Source organism: Crinia signifera, chromosome 6 (assembly GCF_055691185.1).
Source record: "Crinia signifera chromosome 6, ASM5569118v1, whole genome shotgun sequence".
Taxonomy (NCBI): Eukaryota; Metazoa; Chordata; class Amphibia; order Anura; family Myobatrachidae; genus Crinia; species Crinia signifera.
In genome coordinates this window covers 176,713,814-176,733,710 of record NC_139222.1, presented here as the reverse complement: position 1 = coordinate 176,733,710, position 19,897 = coordinate 176,713,814, and the positions used below count along the sequence as shown (strand labels likewise).

The window sequence follows — 19,897 nt, the reverse complement described above, 5'->3', positions numbered from 1 at the left end:
ATCTCACGCCTCAAAAAAGGGCCATGCAATGCGATGTACGATGAGATTTCACTCAGGGTGCAGTGAATAAATTAACTAAATTAACTACTGTGATCGCATCGCAAGGCACAAAAAGCGATGTGATGTGCGATGCCATTTCACTACGCAGAATAGCCCTATAAGCAAATAGCTTAGTGGGCGCCCTGCTAGGAAACAAGTACCGAATAATACAAGGTACACAAAACGACATTACAGTAATAATACATCAGAGCACAGATAACAGCAGCACAATTCTCAGTACACAATACAGCCGATATGTAAGGACAGTATACTACTATGGGCAGGCGGGAAGAGGTTCATAATATTATGATTGAGAAGAGCTGCTGGTATAGACAATTGCTGAGTAGGAGAGAGCTATATTTAAAGTGTAAGGGGGCCATTTATCAAACCATATTTGCATCTAAATCCCCGAAAACACATGTTTTTGGGGTTTAGCCGCAAATATTAAGTATCACCTAAGTATCATCCCTGCTACGATCCCCCCTGCAGCGCCGCCGGCCGCATCCCCCATAGGTTTCTATGGGGGATGCGAAGCTGCCCGATGGCGATAGCCCATTGTAGCCTATGGCTACACATCGCACTGCCCGAGCAGGGCAGTGCAGTAAGAGGGGTCGGCGGGGGTCAGCGCATAACCGCACATGCGCTGACCCCCCGGCTTCCGGGTTAGGGCTTCGCAGGGACGGGCTCCTTTCAGAGCCCTGTCCCTGCGCCCTTAAAATTGATAAATTCCCCCGACATGGACAACAAACAAAACTAACTACACAGGAAGAGTAAGAATCAGGGCCTGATTCTGGTTCACTCGCAAAAGCAAGTTCTCTCTCAAATGGATAAAACCATGCAGCACTGCAGGTGGGGCTGATGTAACATGTGCAGAGAGAGTTACATTTGGGTGGTATTTTGTTTCTGTGCCGGGTAAATAATGGCTGCTTTATTTTTACACTGCAATATAGATATCAGTGTGAATTACAAACCCAACCCAAAATTGCAGCCTTGCCAACAGGTCCGAATATGTCCCAAAGTGATGATACTCATTAATTACGGAGGCTAGATGAGGAAGGATGCCTCTATAAAAGTAGATTTTAAATTTAGAAACATATCATTTTGAAGGTAGATAAGAACTACATGGTCCATATACTCTGCTAATGCTGCTGTATTTATTTCATTATATTTTATTTATTTAGAAAATGCTAATTTTGCACGACACTACGGTCCCCATTTGAAAACAAAACATATCCCCTTTATCATTTGCTTTATCCTGTCCTTCTTTCCGTATTTGCTACCGGCTTTAAGAAAGCCTTCCAGGTCCCCAATGGGCAAAAAGTTACTGGTCATTGCTCATGCGCAAGACATAAAAGCCTATGGCTGCCAGCGGTATTCTACCGACGACAAAGCAAAGGACGCGTTGAGGTGGGGGAATTCGCTGGATCTCGCCGGAGGGGTAAGTAATGCCAAATACCAAAGACTGTGATACTAAACAAAATGTGCTGCTGGTAATAAGCATTGTTATTAAATGAGGTCCTATACCTATACCCTCATGTAGGAAACACTTCATTACCCATTTTCACTGTGTAGAAATACTGAATACAACTTTAGCATTTACTACTAACACTGTTACATATCTGTGCTATCTCTACACTATTGGCTAGTGGTTGTGTAATTATTATATGCAATTGTTAATCTAGATGTGAACCAAGTCAAATATTGGTAATGTGAAACAAGTCAAATCTTATTACTGCTGTATACAAGCCTCCTACAATGCAGTCAAATCTAGCTCTAGTCATCAGAAAAGAGCCGTCAAACAAGCACAGGATGTAGGGTACTGATAAAAAGTTCTAACATTAGGACCATTTGTAGCTCTGGAATATTAATTTTGTTATATTAAAAGTATTTTAAAAGTAATAGGAGCTGGTTGGCTTGTAGTTTCTTACTCTCCACTTTATCACTTTTTGAAGCTTAGTAAATCTGTGCCAGAGTCTATAAGAGAAGTGAAACATGGTGTCGCTCTTTATATTATAGGTTGAGTATCCCATATCAAAAAATACCATATTTTAAATATTCCAAGAGCCAACATGTTTTGATTGTGAAACCTTTGCTCTTTGTTGGCTCAATGTCCACAAACTTTGCTAAATGAACAAAATTATTAAAAATATTGTATAAAATGACCTGCAGGCTAGGTGGATAAGGTGATTATATGAAACCTAAATGCATTCTGTACGTAAACTTGGGTTCCGTCTCCAAGATAAGGGAAGCAAAAATTAGATATCCAAAATGCTTCCGGTCCCAAGCATTATGGGTTATGGGAGACCAAACCTGTAAATCACATTCATTTGCAAATATCTAAAAAGCAAATACAAAGGAAATCTACAAATCAAGCAGCTGTTACACAGATTCATTTGAAAAATATAAAAATTTTAATAAATGCTACATCTCTTAATTACAATAATTATTGTACCATGTAATCTTTTCTTTAAATGAAACTCTTTATAATGCATAATTTACAGAAGTATAAGTTGATCAAGATGCCAAAAAGTCATAAGTACAATTACATATTAAAAAGGCATAAAGATATACACTGACCCCTTAAACACAAGGGAAGGCTTGGACCCTATATATTAGGGTGATATAAGTGATTTCTCACCATATAGGCACAGGTACTGTACTTAATTTAACACTATATATAGTGTAATTTTACCATACATTACTTACAATATGTACACCGATATCATACAGAGTAATTACAAGACAAACTAACAATGGATTAATTTATAACCCAAAAATGCAAATATTTAGACAGGGTCAGACATGTGACAATAAACAGACATTGTTTCCTTCTCAATGAAGTGCTGTGAAATATGCCAGCGATACCGATCAGCCTATTGGCGTCACAGCGCTGTAGAACGCATAGTCTATTCTGGAAGATGCGCGTAGCTCCTATACTACCATAGAAGTTACAAGGAGGAGATTTGAGGCATATGTAATAATGCGCTTTGTGGGATTAAAACCTAAAGATTTGAACAGCAATCAGAATATTATGACATCTGTTGTAAAAAAAAAGGGATTTGATTTCATTCATTGCATAATATTTGGATTTAAATTTCTTAATACGCAGTCATCCCATTTTATAGGAATACACAAATACTTCCAGGTGGTGATTACATGTACCGAGGCAAATCGCATTGTGGAAGTATGGCAGAATACAGAGCTTTACCAGTGGATATTGTATTCTATACTACAATCCTATAAAATGGGATGATTAGAAATTAAATATATGCAGATGCTTCGCTTTATAGACTTAGACTTGTGGTTTATAAGCTTGCCCTTTATAATAAAGGAAAACCAGGCCTCCAATGTTAGGTGTCTGCAGCGAGCCATGTCATGTCCCAGCAGGTCAGAGTTTCAGGATATCCGTAACCACGGGCATGGCAGCAATATCGCTGACAGCACAAATATAGCGATTAAACAGGATATTCCATGAAACCGGCCTGTGGCCAGACCGCATGGCTAACAAATATACTAAAACATTCAGAACACGTTACAAATCAATATTTAGAATGTCAGGGATCACAGTAGTTAGCAAATGGTTCTGCAATAAGATTTCTCTTATTTAAACAAATCTAATTAGTGATATCTCCTAATGCTTTCCGCATGGTATATGGAAAATGGCATATGAATAAATTAGAATATTTTAATATTCAAATACACTTAAGATGGGGGGGGGGGGGGGAGAGGGAGGGGGTAGTAACTCTACAAAAATAAATATTGAAAACATCCGTACAACAATCAAACAAAAAGGCACCACAACACCATGGCAAGTGCAGAAACAATTTGCCAAAGTTGTACAAGCAGCATGAAGATCCCCGCAGTATGCTTCGGTGCGGTCGGACCATTTTTCACTTCTGAGTCCTGCAAAAGTCCAATCACTTTGCCGATCAATATGAAGTAGCAGAGTACACTGGTTAGCTTAATTCAGAACATACAAACACATCAGTCTCTTCCCCTAATCAATAAAGCAGCACAGACCAGAGCAAGCACCTACAGTTCAATAAATATCAAAAGGTACATTATGCTAGTCTTCCGAGTCTAGACGTGTTGGTTCTCCAGGAGGTCATATATTATGTATTGAAGGCTGATACAATCTGCAGTCAATAGTGGTACTCACTTCCTTTATAATAAATAGCCCGAAAGTACATATTATCTCGTACATTGGCGGAATATCTTTTCTCCACAGTCTCCACTCACTTCCTTTATTCAAAAAAGTGTTTTCTTATAGGACGGGCCTGAATTGGCAATTTAGTAGGCTTGACTTCCTCATGCTGGGACACAAGTGGAGTGCAAATGTTCATAAGGTTTCAGAGATCACTGGTGCCATAGTCTCATCCTCTCACAGGGCAGGTAGCCAATGCCTAGTGTCTTCGTGAGCCTGTGAGGTGAAGCTTATGTCAGGCCAGAGATTCTGTATATTAACATAAGAAACATGATTTGGGTCCTTGGTAACGGTTCAGTCAATACGCTCCACTTTACCAAGTACTCTCCCCTCATAAGTAGGCAGAATAGTTTCATCATCGCAGATCTCCTCAAATACTGCACCACAATCAAATTCATGGCTGGATTTCTTGAAGTAATATCTGTAATTAAAAGTAAACTACAATGAGGGGAAAAGAAGTAATTCATTTGAAATCGAATTAATCTACAGAATTTATTATGATGCATAGTATAATTATAGCCATTCTGCAAAACCTTGTACATTCCTGACAGAAATATTCACTCTGAGCACAGAAACCAACAAGTGCAGCAACGTTTTCTTCTCAATGGAAAATTTGGGTGAAAAATAAAAAGAGACTAAAAAAATGAAGATCTTGGACATGACATGTTCTGGGTTTGTCTGGTTTTCTAAAGGGACCAATCACACGATACAAAGTTAGTATGCCAGCGTGGCATCACATTAGGTTTATGCAGCGACACATAGGACAACCCTGGGGTTGGTAGTCACAATCTGTAATACTTGGAGATATGCTGCACCAGGTAGCTTTCCCTTTTTAAAAATAATTACTAATTAGCGAGGATAAGGACATTCTGTGCTTGTAGGGAATGAAAAATGTGAACTATGATCAGAGACATTTTTTACTGCGTTGAGCATTAAAAGGCAAAATGAGCTGAAAGCAGATGTGGCCAGAAGAGGCATGTTATATGCTACAAAGGACAACTGAATGTCATATACTGACAGTAGTGGGGACAGTGTCCTTTCCCAAAAGCAGATTTCCCTGCATAGATTGACGCAATATGAACACGAATAGAAGACCAAGGAGAGGAGATCTAGAGAAAGTGAGGTACAGTATAAGGGGACTGCAATAGCCTACACAATGCAGACACCTGTGAGTTGTTGGTAACAGCAACTAGACAGAGAGCGGCAATCATGTAAAGGACAAAACCAACTTTGCCTCATGCTGGCCACACATCAGACAAACTTTCCTCCAACTATCCAACTAATATGGTACTGGATGGGAGCAAATGTGATATTTACTTCAGAAATTTGCTCCCAAAATCTGGAAATGGACAAAAACTGTCTCTCAGACACGGTACTATAGTTGAACCTGTTTGATTTAAACAATTTGACTGGATGTTTTTGTCCATTTCCTGGGTTTGTGAGCACATTTCTGATTGTCTTTTGCTCCCAACTAGTACCATATTTTTATTCCATCCAAACAACTAGTTGGATGGTTGGAGGATGGTCTGATGTGTGGCCAGCATTACTGTACTTCTTGTATTATTTCTGCTTTAAGTCTAGCCCAGTGGTTCCCAAACTGTCTGCCGTGGCACCCTGGGGTGCCCTTGGCACACTTACAGTGCTGATGGCTGCCGAACATAAAATATGTGGGCGCACAGAATTGAATCATATCACTCACCCCCACATTAAACCTAAGGATGACATCTCAACACAATTTACTTCATTAAATATTTTTTTGTAGAAATATACATTTCTCTATAAGAAACTTTTGGACTAGGGGTCGAGTGAAATTCTGATACTTCAGGGTGCCGTTTTTCAAAAAAGTTTGGGAACCAATGATCTAGCCTATAAAACAAATGAAAGCTCACTAGTGCTTACAACTCACAGGCAATTACATTTACCCTATAGAGCAGGGCTGGGCAACACCGGCCCTCCAGATGTTGATGAACTACACATCCCAACATGCCTTGCATCAGTTTCAGCATGGCCACATAGCAAAACTAATGCAAAGCATCCTGGGATCTGTAGTTCACTAACATCTGGAGGGCCGGTGTTGCCCAGCCCTGCAATAGAGGCTGGTGAGCATATAAACAGAAAGATTATATATATAAAAATAATACGCACACATACACAGTAGGCAACAGGGAGAACGACAAGTTTTTTAAAGCAATTTCTGTCCAGATCTAAAAATGTTTTGCTACTCTATAAACACACAGGAGGCGACACATCATCAAGCTTCCTAGAAACCTGTAAATCTGGTAATGGATATGGAGGCATAACCTATTAATGGTGGGTGGGTGATTGACATACAGCACCGTTGGGAATATTGGACTCACACTGTCAGGGAGAAATCCTTATACCGGTATAGTTCTTGCCTCGTACCTATAATTGCCTTTTTTGCTCAGCTGCTCTTTGAAGTGCCCCAGTGTCAGGCTGTGCGATTTCAGCATTCTCCTGTATGGAATTTCTTCACCACAGAAAAAGTACGTGACTGTCAGTTCGCCACTTTGCAGCCTCTTTGGTTCCTTAAGGCTGGACCAAAATAAAAAAAAGGAAATGTATTATTTAAACATTTGGGGTACAAACTAAAACATATAGTCCTTGTCTATGTTTAATCTACAACCCCAAATTCCCACCTAGCCTGGGTAGCAAGCTGTGGGGTCTCCATGTTGATAAGACAGTGCACAAAGCCTATGGGAGCTATATAATACTGTTGTATACAATAGTAAACATCGAAACTCCTGTCATGAAAAGAAAACATAAATCTAGGAATATGTAAATGACATGTACCATGATGACTAGAACTAGCTCTTGTTGGTAGTAAGAAATGTTGTATGATATCATGATAGGATTCCTGCTGGAGAATGTATTCTGGTTATCAATGGACGGGCTACAGTACACCCTATTTTCAGCTCTACAAACATAGAATTAAAAAAAAAAAAAAAAATCTGCTTTGCAAGACAGCTGGGGGTCTAGGGGTCAGCCAATTAAAAATGAAAGGCTGCAGACAGGTGCCTTATGGCTGGACTTCAAAGCTAACGGCTTCCTTAAGATGAAGAGGGCAGTGAAGAGCCGGCTTTAATTATTCAGGTCACTTTTAGGCCCCTCTGTAGCTGAAATCCTTGTTAAAAGAAACCGGGGCCCTGTAATTAGACTCATCCGGGAGCCGAGGTTTAACTCTTTCTCTGCATGCATAAGTCTTTCTGGGTCCTCCCAACATTATAGCCTGCTTATTATTATAAGCTATAAAGTGAAGGTAGCAGGCTAGCAGCATATGCTGGTGCTTGTGGTGCTACTATAGTTGGAGAAAACTACTTCGGCTTTATGGTCAGTGGTGCAAGTAACAGGGAAATAACTCCTGTGAGGACTGAGTCATGCTATTTGTCACAGGGTATTTGTACAGTTCATGTTTGCTGGCTGTCAGCTGTCATACAGTGGTACTTACTCTTCCGATATGGGGGTGACAGACCCAGACTGGCAGGGCACCGAGTGACTCCGCTGGTGGCTTGATGATGGGCACCTGGAATACACAAGGAGGATACAAAAATCATTTAACACAAATTGGAAGTATAAACACAGGGTATGCAAACATGAAAGCAGCTTCAGCACCCAAGTGCCAGGCTGGCAAACAAGAGTAGGGGTACAACAGGATTATGTGGGGCCAATCAGCATGGAATTGGAACCAGTGGACACAAACTACGTTTAATCCACTCCAGCGAATATGGGAGGATGTTACAATTTGCAGCATGGAAGGGGTTAACTATTGCTAAGGAAATGATATATCAAACACTGTTTTCATGTAAGCAGTCTCTGCAAAAACAGTAATTAATTAAACAAATAAAAAGTTGCTGAGCAGATGGGAAAACACACAAAGTGAAAGAAGAACCTCAAGCTGTGTGTTTCATGTCTTGAATTTTTCTAGCAGCAGGTAGTGCGGACAGCTGGATACCTCTATAGCTCAGGCCTGGCGTAGACAGGAGCAGAGGAAAGAGCTGTAGGGGGCAGAACACTATAGTGGGCAAATAGATCGGGGGATGGGTGGTGAGCCCCTGAAGTGGGCGCATTACCTGCATTTCTCACCTTCTACAGAAATGCCCAAGGACGCTGTAAGATTTTTATATGCCCACCACCGCTATTAGAACACTGCGCTGCTTATGCCGTCCACATACATGCAGCATGGAGGATTTCCATAAACCATAGCACTATCCCTCACAGGAAGAAGGTGGGTGTTACTGACTGTAGGGGGCTTAATCGTCTGCATGTCAATACATAGCTTATAGGACAAGTAATCATAAACTTACATCCTTTTTATTCAAAGATATTCAATTGATCATCTTTACTCCCAAATCCCTTTGTTCAACAGAGGTTGTCACACATGCTTGTGAGACTAACAGAACTGCAGGACTCCTGTCTACATGGGGATGCAGCACCAACATGAAACATGTTGCTTTGTAACACAAGAATGTATATTCACAATAGTCCCTGACACAGTAAAGCCTATCAACATGAAAGTATAGTCATTCTTGGACAGTCTAAGGATGAAGCATAAGGATGGATGCCAACACAAGCACAGGCCTGTGATTAGACCCAACAGTGCTATTTACAATGTTGAGGCACCATAGAAAATTACAGCCAGAGCCACAATTTCTGGTGCAATCTCATTAAGGTAGGTATTTACCTTTGCTTTGGAGGTCTAGAAACCTCTGCCAGCCTTCTGCAGGCTTCCTCTAGTTGTGCGAGAGTGCTGGAGGGTGCCATTGTGGCCACCGATGCTTCCTGTGCAAGTGGATGGGAGAGTTGCTGGTTCCGAAGGTGACCATTGGGAGCAATCCATTGATGATGACGAACAGGGCGCTCTGCCGACGAGGCTCGAGTGGTTTCACAAGACACATTCCTCTTTGTGTTCTGGGCACTAAATACATGGATCCACAAGGGTTAGATGGCATACACATGTGCTAATATATATATGCTATTATACACATACGCACACAACAAAATACAAAGCACATCAGTGTTAGGTGGGAGAGCAGTCTCTGTCATGTGACTTTCTGCAAACCGTTTCTGGTACTTTAATCGGAATAGATCTTTATATGTGAAATAAGGCTGAGCTCTACAATAGAATTTATTTAACCCAGGCATGGCCAAACTGTGGCCCTACAGCTGTTGTGAAACTAAATATCCCAGCATGCCTTGCCATAGTTTTAGCATTCCATAATAGCAAAACTGTGGCAAGGCATGATGGGGCTAGAGGGCCATAGTTTGGCCATACCTGATTTAACCCCATCAATTAAATCCATATATCTGTTAAACAATTCACCAATTAGTCATCTTCGATAACACTAATAGGGTGGTGGCATTTCTGTCTGGATACTGCTAACCAGGCTTTAGGCCTGACCATATGACAATATTGCTGTGGTTTCTAGTGGAACTGGAACTTTTATAATACAATCACTCCAAAGACCAGCTCATATTAACTGTATGTTATACCTGTGAGATCTGTGCTTGCTCTGTCTCTCACTCTCACTCTCTACCACCTTCTGCCAGGTTGCCTGTAAGTGTTCTTCTGCTGGGAGCTGGTATACAATGGTTCCTGCCCGACTGCTTCATTAAAAGAAAACAAAAAAAAATGTCAGAATAAATGTGAATTCTAACCAAAAGAGAAACAGAAAGTGCTAATAGGGCAATAGTTCATGGGGAAGCTAGGCATATAATTATCAATAAACCCAGGGGACCATTATACAATAAGAGATGGTTCAAACTTTGGAGAGATAAAGAACCAACCAATCAGCTCATAACTGCCATTATTCAAACACAGACCGTAACATGAACTTTGTTGGCTGGTAGTTTATCTCTCTCTACGGTTCAATACCGTTTCTTCCCAAGCCATATACATGTCACAAGCAATGGACATACAAGACTACTTACCCTGCGTTGTCCATATGTAATAGTGACAGGTCCATGCCCTTGCAATGTGTCCTGGTTTTCAGATAGCAGCAATAATCTGCAGAACCGGTACATAAACACTGCACCCTGCGAGCAGCCTCTGCCTCGATCTCTTCTTTAGTCTTTGGCACAGTATGGTGATGGATATAATGGTGGTGGACGTGTTTGGTGGTCTGTTTTGTGACAAAACTCTTGGTGAACATAGGGCAGGCTGTAGGCGCAACTGGCAGCAATGCAGGCCTCAGAACACGAGAACGGTCAGGGGAACGCGCTCTTCCTACACCGGGAGACTGACAACCAGGTGTCTTGAGAACTCTGGATAAATGGTCATCTAAGATGGCTTGAGGGTCATCTTCACAAGACCCTGATGATGCTTGAACAGGCGGCTGATGAGGGGGGGCTGAGAGATCATGGGTTGGCTGAAAGCAAGCTGGAACCTCACATTCCTCTTTTTCTTCTTCCTAAAAGTAGATAAAATAACATCTCAAAACTGCTCCCTGGACTCATGACAAGGGCTTGATAGGCAAAACACAGAGCTATAAAGACACTAACCCCTTTCTTAATGTGGTCTAATTAACCATTAAACACTTAATCATTCATTCTCTAGATCCAGAAAAGAAACAGTTCACATTGGCATTTGTTATCAAACTACTAACATAAAAAGGCACAAAAATTAAGCTCACGCTATACACAGATTATATCATTATATAATATTTTCTTCATATATGATACAAAGTTAAATGATAATATCATTAACATATTCCAAAGCATTCAGGTGTATGACGAAGTGGGAGGATAATGGCTACATTAGGCTATAGACTGGGCTGGATAATGGCTACATAAGGCTATGGACTGGGTGGATAGACTATGTATCTAGTGTACAATCCAATCTTGCAGCTAACAGAATATAGCATTTACTATTTTGCAGAGGAAGGTACAGTAACATTTACGGTAATCTGTATATTTGGCAAACAGTGTGCCAAATACTGGGAATGATTAGCTAATGCAGGTTCTGGAAGAGAACACAAGTCCCTGCAAGCAGAGAGAACCTGCGGAGCAGGAGGGTCGGACTGGCGTCTCATACCTCTTTGATCTGCTGCAGTCTTGCTTCCAATGTATGCATAGTCTCTTGTTCCTGTTTAACCTTCTCTAGCCGGGAAATGAGCTCAGCCGCGAACACTGACGGTTCTATGGGGGTCATCTCTCTGGGAAGCCGGTGCGTTCTCTACGGAGACCAGGAGGAAGAGAAGAGAGCCATGGTTTAGTAGGAGCTGTGTCCGTTCCGTTGCATCTCCAAGAGAGGTAGAGAAAAGCATAGCAGTTCTGTGACTGCTCTGGATATTTATCAGCCGGAGCGGTGGCTTCACGGAGAGGCATCCTGCCCGGCAGCCCTTGCCTACGGCACTAGCAGTTGGTTACACTCTGAGGAACCCCGCTTGTTCCCTCTGTACTACAACCAGCCTATCAGGAGCTGCTCTGTAGTTGCAAATCTTCAAAGACACTTGTCAAACATCAAAAAAAATCCGGGAGAGGGGAGGGGACGGCTGAGAAAAGAGAGGCGGATGAGACTGAGATAGAGACAGCGAGAGGAAGAGACAGGCGGGGAGACAGGACCACAATAAGGCCAATAGATAAATGAAGAGGAAAAAAGTGAGAGCTACAGCCAGAGAGACAAATGAGCATAAAGGGAAAGATGTACAAAACGTGAGGAGAGAGGTGCTCTAAAAGCTAGAGGCACCCAAATATAAGAGACATTCAAGAAAGGGGCAAATATGCAGGCAAAGAGAGCTACCAACATACATACACCATAAAGAATGAAACGCATAAGGAGATAGTCAGTAAATGGACCCCAGGTACAGAGAGAGTCAGACTGAGGCAGGCAATTAGGCAACCAATACTATATCAGAGGCCAAAACTTAGAGCAAAGCTGGACTTGGAAAGGGTTGGCAAATAATTAGTGCCTCAGATAGATAATAATGTATGATCTATTGTAGGTTAATTAAATAAGATGTTTCTGGTACCAATGGCCATAAATCATATAAACGCTTCACCAACAATTTCTCTTCCATCACAGAAGGAAAAAATGTGGGCTCCCTACAATGTTCCCTCTTTACCACTTACCCAGATCTCTTGGCAGATAGCAAGCAGTTGAACTTTGTTACAGTACTTAATTTAGGGTTTTTAGCACAACACTCAGGTGGAGCTATGTTTTACTAAAGTGTTGTGCTGCAAAACGAAAACCCCCAAAACAAAAAACACAAGGCGTAAGACAGCTGAGGTATTTGTATCCTCTACAGGATTTGCATATAGTGCAACTTTTGGGGTTACTACTGACTGTACCAATCTATAAAACACCACTTAGTATCAGCTTCCGCCGAGGAACAATCCATCTCAAATAAACAAGCCTGCAACATACCGACCCAACAATGCACTATAACCGATCACCCAGCTAATTATCACTGGAGGAATAATATAGCTACTAATTAGTAGGTCCAATAAATAGCACAGAAACAGCTTTCATAACCAAACACTGCAATACTACAGAAGTTTCCTACATTTATTAATATAGTGTTGGCGTATGTCATTGCACTTTACATTTGAGTGCACAGCAATTAGACTGGTATTACAGACAGAAAGGTAACGAGGGTGCTGCTGAAAGCTTAAATCTATAGACAATTCATCGTTTTTCAATTGAGACCGGTATATATGTCAACTAAATACACCAATACACAAAGATGTAGCTGTGCTAATTACTACTGTGACCATGTGCACTGCAGGTGGGGCAGATGTAACATGTATAGAGAGAGTTAGATTTGGGTGAGTTATTTTGTGTCTGTGCAGGGTAAATACTGGCTGCACTATTTTTACACTGCAATTTAGATTTCAGTTTCAACATACCCCACCCAAATTTAACTCACTCTGCACATGTTACATCTGCCCCACCTGCAGAGCACATGGTTTAGCCCATGTTGAGAACAAATTTGTACTGCGATCAGATCTGAATAAGGGTCTCAATCCCAAAAGGCAGATTAATTTACCATTTATAGTACTACGGATAAAGCAGCCTTTTTGAGACATTTTATTTTTCTAGAAATACTCAGCACAACATATTCTCATTATGGGGTTATTTGTGTTATACCATGCTTAGATGTACCATAACGACAATAGAACAGTGCCACCTAGTGGTCAGAAAACCATAGAAAATATTCTGTTGGCTCTTCCTTTCAATTACACACAGTGGATGCAGACAATTTGCGCCACTTTACAGATGTCTCAACTAAAACCGTACCACATGTATTTCTTGATAACTTCTATCCAACAAAGTGGAATGCATTAGAATGCTGGCGTCCCTTATCATCAGAATACATGACACTATAATCAGCAATGTGCAGTAAAATAGAACTTACTGGAAAATGAGGTAAAGTGACCAGCCCATTGGCTTTAACACTCCGATGCATATCCCTTTGCTGTTGTTTCTTGCTGCCAGTACGATAAGGAGGAACGCCATCCCTGCCATAATAAGACACGGAACAAATTAATGACAAGCAGCAGTAATCGCTATACAAGTCTGGTAATGTATATTAATCATAGATATGTTCCTAATGATGATACTGCAGTGCATAATAGCATGAAATCATTATACAAAACAATATCAATTTGCATCAAATCGGTTTTGTCCCTGTGTTTGCCTATAAATGTTACTGGATCTATAGGAATCCTAGTGCAGAATTGTGTGACAACAGATGTGCTGCTGGCACCGCTAGAGGGCGCAATTGCAATACTTTTAAGTCAAGCAACATTGACAGAATAATAAAAATGCAATTACAAAACATCCACATTTTCACAGTCAGATGATACTTTCCACAGGCAGAGTGTGCCGGACAATGCTTTGCTCTGACCTTTAAGACCAAGCCATTTTCATTAACAACATGACTATGGGAAAATATGAATGGCAAATAAAAAAATACAGTATCACCATGTCCTCATCAGGCTGTAGCACTTGACCACAGAAATAAAGATGTGATTGGTTATGTAGGCCAAAGTCTAGCGCTACATATGTAACCCCTTTTAAAGTTAAAAAGGATTACAGAATGCCTTTGCAGGACACTTTGGCTGCAGAAGGGTGAGAGGAAGCCAATTAGCAGAAGCTCACAAGTCCGTGACTCAAACTGAAAATAGTTTTCCAGCAGCTTTGAAATCAGATTCAGTTGCATATGTATTCAGTCCCTTCTTCATTTGGCAAGCGCTTCACAACCACTCTGTGATCTTGTTAACATCAAAAGCCTGGTTTGTAAGATAAGGTAATGTTTGATGTCACTGTGCTGTTTCCTTGGTGTCCGGCTTTCACCCATAAATAAAGGATCGGAGTAAAGGGACAGCATATTTCTCCCATTTCTCCACTTCACACTCGAGCACGTAGGGAATATAAGAACAGAGAATACTACAGAATGGCGACTAGTTACTGTACTTTACTGCAGGAGCAGTGGACAAATATGGACTATATAACTTTAGAACCGACTTGAATAAACTGTAACTTCATACAGCAAATCTCTACCAGACCGAGGTGTTTCCTTACATGCAATGATGGTTTCACCTCTCGTTACTCAGCCCCGGCACATTATGGCATAGCAAGGTGCCTATGGGAATCACAACTTTACTTAAAGATGCAATAAATGCAAAACCACCGATTTGTAGATGCGCCGCAGTATCGCCCCCTGCTGGTTTAATCAGGAGACTGTGACCTACTGACAGTCTTTTGAAATATAGGCAATTAGTAGTTTAGAGGGGGAAATCTAGAGCTTCTTAAACAAAAATAAGATTTTAATTTCTTTTCCCATCAAGAATAAACCAACTTGAAAATTGGACCCTATAATCCATCTCTATAATGTTGTGTTTTATTTCTATATTCGCTGTAACTTAGGACAGATCTCAGAGTTTTCTCCTTACATAGATACTCTTTGAAGTGTAAAATGTGGGGGAAAGGATCGTGTTTGGGAGGATTAAGCTAGGAACTGCGACTAGCTGAGCAACGTCAAGGAAAGATCTGGGATAAACTTCCAACTATTTCAAAACATTTGTAACATTCGTGAGCACAGCAACTGGGCTGCACAGCCATGCATCCAGCATATTAAATACACTAGCTTTTACTAATGTAGAATAGCCCAGTGACTACTTACACACTGCTATCCGTCATGGACATGGAGTCATCCGTCATAGCATCACTGGATATCTCGCTTTCATTGGCGCTGGTGGCTGGTGCAAACACGTATCCAGAATTCACATGGTACGGATTAATGGGATTGTTCCTCTTGTACGTCCTGGAAAAAGAAGTGTATAGTCTACATCAATGAATACATCACATATATCAGTCTGTTTCTAAGTGGGTGTTAATCGAAATACAAGGAAATAATCACTAGAGCATTCCATGGGCCAGACGTATCAAGCTTTAAAAAGTGATGAAGTGGAGAGTGGTAAACAACCAGCCAATCAGCTCCAACCTGTAATTTTTCAAACCCATCCTGTAGCATGACAGTTAGGAGCTGATTGGCTGGTTGTTTATCACTCTCCGCTTGATCACTTTTTGGAGCTTGTATCTGGTGATACAAATAAATAAACTTTTTTATTGCATTCAGATCGCCTTACAATGTCACACATCGCCCTACAAAGTCGGCATCAGCTAATATTACTGTGTAGATCATATATCCGGGTCACCTTATCAGCCATAACTAAATCAGTCTAAATGTCTCAGGTTTACAATCAATACTCTCACAAAGAAATTCTATCAAACCCACCAGGAGCATCATTTGCACATATTTCATTAAGTCAGCATAATATAATAGACCACTATTATCCATTGCCAGTGGTTACACAGGTTGTTACAGATAAATGTGCTGTAACCCAAAGCAACCAGACCTCTTCTGTTTCCCAACACATTCTATATCCTGTAAGCTCATGTTTTCAGGATTCCCAACCTGACCCTGTGTGTAGGTAGTGATCTATGTGACTGGTTTAGTAATTGTGCCATCAGATCTCTTAGGGGGATGTCCCTAATACGTTTCCAGCTCCATTGGACTGGAGTATGCAATTCCTAAATAAGATCGTTCACAGATGATATCCGCTTGTTATCTAGTATGCTCATTGACAAACCAACATTTACAACACTTTGCTCTATTTCTTCAAACAAATTCAATGTAAGAAAGCAAATCATAGAGTATTACATAGAGACACATTATAGAAATATAGGGCTTATTGTTTAAATGCCACATTGTGATACAGAAGCTTTCAGAAATGTACACTTTATTGTTCCATAAAGATACCTAAATCTTACTGCACTCACACAGTACTGGAGTTAATTCTTGTGACCAAGGTATTCACTAAGCATTGGGGAGAGATAAACAGACACTCATAACTGTCATTTTTCAAACAAGCCTGTTAGAAGCTGATTGGCTGGTACTTTTATCGCTGTCCACTTTATCTCTTTACAAAGCTTAGTAAATAGAACCCCGTGGGAATATATCAAGCCTCGTAGCGAAGTTTTGCAAAGCAATTAATCAGCTTGTAATTGTCATTTACATAGAACAGTTTTAAAATAAGTCACAAGCTGCTTGGTTGCATTGGGAAACTTCGCCACTTTCTCTCTCTCTCTCGCAGGTTTGATTCATTTCCCTCTAAGAAACAATTAAGGAGAAATTCCATGGCTCTTTATTACCTAATTCTAGACTAAGTCATTATGATAAGGAAGTAGTGAAGATACAATCCATCTGTTATTTTTGGTCGAAATGTTATTACATGTAAACCCATAGAAAACAAATATACTACAAAGTTACTTGTCTCAATGAATACAATCCTAATCTATGATGTGCTCCCACTTACTGACTAGATAAATGATATAATAGTATTGCCCTGTCAGATCCAGCTTAGTGTAGCGGGAAAATAAGAACGTCAATAGGGCAGCATATTAGGCCTCATCCCTGGCTTCAGCAGAGAGCCATTGTTAATGTGATTCAAGTACTTAGTGTAGATTACAGCATAAGGACAGACTTCACAGCAATTTAGGGAACAGGATCTGTAAACACTAGTAGACCCTCTCTTCTCTGCTTGTGACAGGAACACACTATATGCTATTGTTGGGATATATTGCATTATATTAGAATCAGAAACTGGACTTTACACTTCTGACCTGATTAAAAAGAACAGCTTTGATGTTAGGATTAAACATTTAAATCTATGCGCTCCCCCCACCCTCCACCCCATGCATTGTAATAGAGCAGTACTACATACTGTACTGTATCTATTATATGGTTGCATCTAAAATGTAGATCAGAAGGATGATAGGCTTCCAAGTCATCCCACTTCAAAGACAAGACATTCCTTTGAATTAACCTCTTGCTTTGATGCATTAACCCATTCATAGTCATAAAAGTCACTTTCATCACATGAAGTCACATGTTGTAGAAGTCACTTTCATTACATGAAGTCATATGTTGTTTCTATGGAAATAGTTGACACTACAATGTTCATATGGGATGTTGTCCTTTAGGCAAGCAGGAAAGAGTTCCTTAAGATCCGTAGGATTTGAGTGAGTGAGTGAGTGAGTGAGTGTTAAAATGCTGTTTTTAAGCCAGAGACCTTATTCAAGGTGGACCATGTAATGTTAAAGTTGTAGTGAAGCTGTTGATAATACCTACAACATAGAAATAATTCTATCTACAGCCAATGCTGGTCTACTGAAGTGGAAGTGCCATCAGACCACATAGCGGAAGGCAACATGTGATCCAGGTCTCCAATTACTAGTGAACCATGTGTTTAGAACACATCCGCGCTCTCAAAAGGGGTTAATGTGGATTTACAGGTAGCTCATAAAGGGAAACATGGCAAGAACAGAACCCACAGTGCAAAGGGGTAAATATGTCATCAGAGTAATGTGCCAGCATGTGACTTCTTAATATCAGTGAAATGTAGCTGTAATAAATTCATTTTTTGTAAGTAAATAAATACAAAGGGAGATATTGTGGAGATTAATCCAATAACAAAGCAATTAATTCGATTGATGGTCTAATAGAATGTAAGCTCTTTGGACAACACACATTGTGAAGTCCTGTGCACCGGTGAGTGTAGTGAAGCGCTGTGATATCTGGCGCTGTCAGTGATAGTTTTGTGCTCCCAGTAGAGGGCAACCTCCTACACTCAACTGTGTATCAAGGAAAGGTTCAACTGGGGTCATCAGGGTATCATCTGTGTGGACCTGATGAGACTGGAGATTTCAGGTTACCCTACTACTGCAGTGCTGAGCAATGGACACTGGTCTCAATGTGTGTCATAAGTATGGCCTGCTCCTAATGCAAAGTAAATTACTATACAGGGATTAGCAACATTAATAACTTCTGGTCATCACCAAAGTAAACAAAGCTTGTAATCTGTTCACTAGTGTTTATTGTCCTCATCTCCTGCCTTTTTATACAGTGGTATTAAGCATGGCGATGACTTCAGAACTCTTTAGTCCCATAAACCACAGAACAAATTAATTCAAGAAGACACACGACACATGACAGGTGATGGGATACATCTGGGCAGGAAGAGAATTAGTGTCGAGTTCCGATCACCAAGGCTACTGGCTGATTTTATCTCAATATGAAGTTCTATACATATATTAAAGTTATATTACTTGGTTTGTGACTTTTTAAATGTACGTGTAGATTTCATAACAGAGACATGGTTCACTAAAAGGAATTAAAACCTATTGTATACTTCCAATTACCCTGTGTCACCTACATATTTACAGACCATCTCCAGAAGTTCCACTAAACAGCAGTAGATACAAGTTGAAAGAAACACAAAACAAACACACACACACACACACACACAACACTTGAGTCCTACCTGTAGCAGTTATCCACAGTTTCCTTGGCTCTTGAATTTGCAGTAGCCCTCAGGGATTTGCTAGATAGACCCACCACAGAGGGTAAACTTTTGTGTTTTAGGTCCACACAGTTCAATTCCTCTTCTTCATTTAAGGTCGGTAGATAGCCACTGACCAGTTTTAAGCTCCCTGGCCCAATATTGTTGAAATAAATGGTGTTCTCTCCACCAGTCCTTACGTACTCGAGGTATATGTCTGAGGTCAAAAACATCTGGTAAGCATTGTCCTCCATTACTGCTTGTATCTCAGCCTGAGCTTGGTCAAACATGGTTGAGTCAATCAGCTGCTTCTTAATGCAATCCCTTATGAAAACTTTGGTTGGGGGTTTCAGTTGTTTTGAGACAATACTGTAGTTCTCAATATATCGTTTGTGGATAGCCTTGGCTACCCTCAGTGTTTTGGTATCCTTGAGGTCCATCTGCCTGAAACCATTGCAGGCAAACCAGAAGTCTAAGGTATCCACACATTTTTCCCTCTCCAAGAAGGTCCTAAAAAGATGGGCACCATCCTGATCGCCCAGTAAGGAATGCAAGGACTTAGTCCATCTGACCAGTGGTGAATCTGGGGAGGCACTGCCTTCCGGCTCCCCCAAACCATCTTCGTTTCTCCTAAGATTGTCTGAAAGTGACATAGACTTTGATCTTTGGCTTTTTGTCGTAAATTGGCATGATGTCTGCCCTTCCTCTCCTGGCACCGGCGGACGTGGGGCGTCTTCCCTGAAGCTACTGTTCTCATCCGAAAGGTGAGTCATCAGCAAGGCACTGCTCATG

The 19,897-nt window shown here is 40.7% G+C and overlaps 1 protein-coding gene across 3 annotated transcripts; it reads right to left on the bottom strand.

The window, feature by feature from the left end:
• Positions 1-2,427: 2,427 nt before the first annotated feature.
• Positions 2,428-19,896, bottom strand: AXIN2 (axin 2). Of its 3 annotated transcripts, none has more exons than XM_083148206.1 (10): positions 19,088-19,896; positions 15,385-15,525; positions 13,615-13,717; positions 11,292-11,432; positions 10,190-10,668; positions 9,752-9,865; positions 8,943-9,176; positions 7,710-7,784; positions 6,647-6,796; positions 2,428-4,664 (listed from the first exon to the last, which is right to left on the bottom strand). In XM_083148206.1, the coding sequence occupies exons 1-10, from the start codon at positions 19,894-19,896 to the stop codon at positions 4,538-4,540; spliced, it is 2,373 nt and encodes a 790-aa protein (XP_083004332.1). In that variant the 3' UTR covers positions 2,428-4,537. The 3 variants fall into 3 exon arrangements, with proteins under 3 accessions (XP_083004332.1, XP_083004333.1, XP_083004334.1); XM_083148207.1 differs by having other exon boundaries at positions 9,752-9,862; XM_083148208.1 differs by having other exon boundaries at positions 4,528-4,664; positions 6,601-6,796.
• Between the last annotated feature and the right edge of the window lies 1 nt (position 19,897).

Excerpts from the sequence above, each read along its gene's own strand:
- AXIN2 (XM_083148206.1), bottom strand. The coding sequence starts at position 19,896 with ATGAGCAGTGCCTTGCTGATGACTCACCTTTCGGATGAGAACAGTAGC. Across the intron at positions 15,526-19,087 it reads ACTGTGGATAACTGCTACAG|GACGTACAAGAGGAACAATC; the intron begins GTAGGACTCAAG and ends TTCTTTTTCCAG. Across the intron at positions 9,866-10,189 it reads TTACATATGGACAACGCAGG|CAGTCGGGCAGGAACCATTG; the intron begins GTAAGTAGTCTT and ends CTTTTAATGAAG.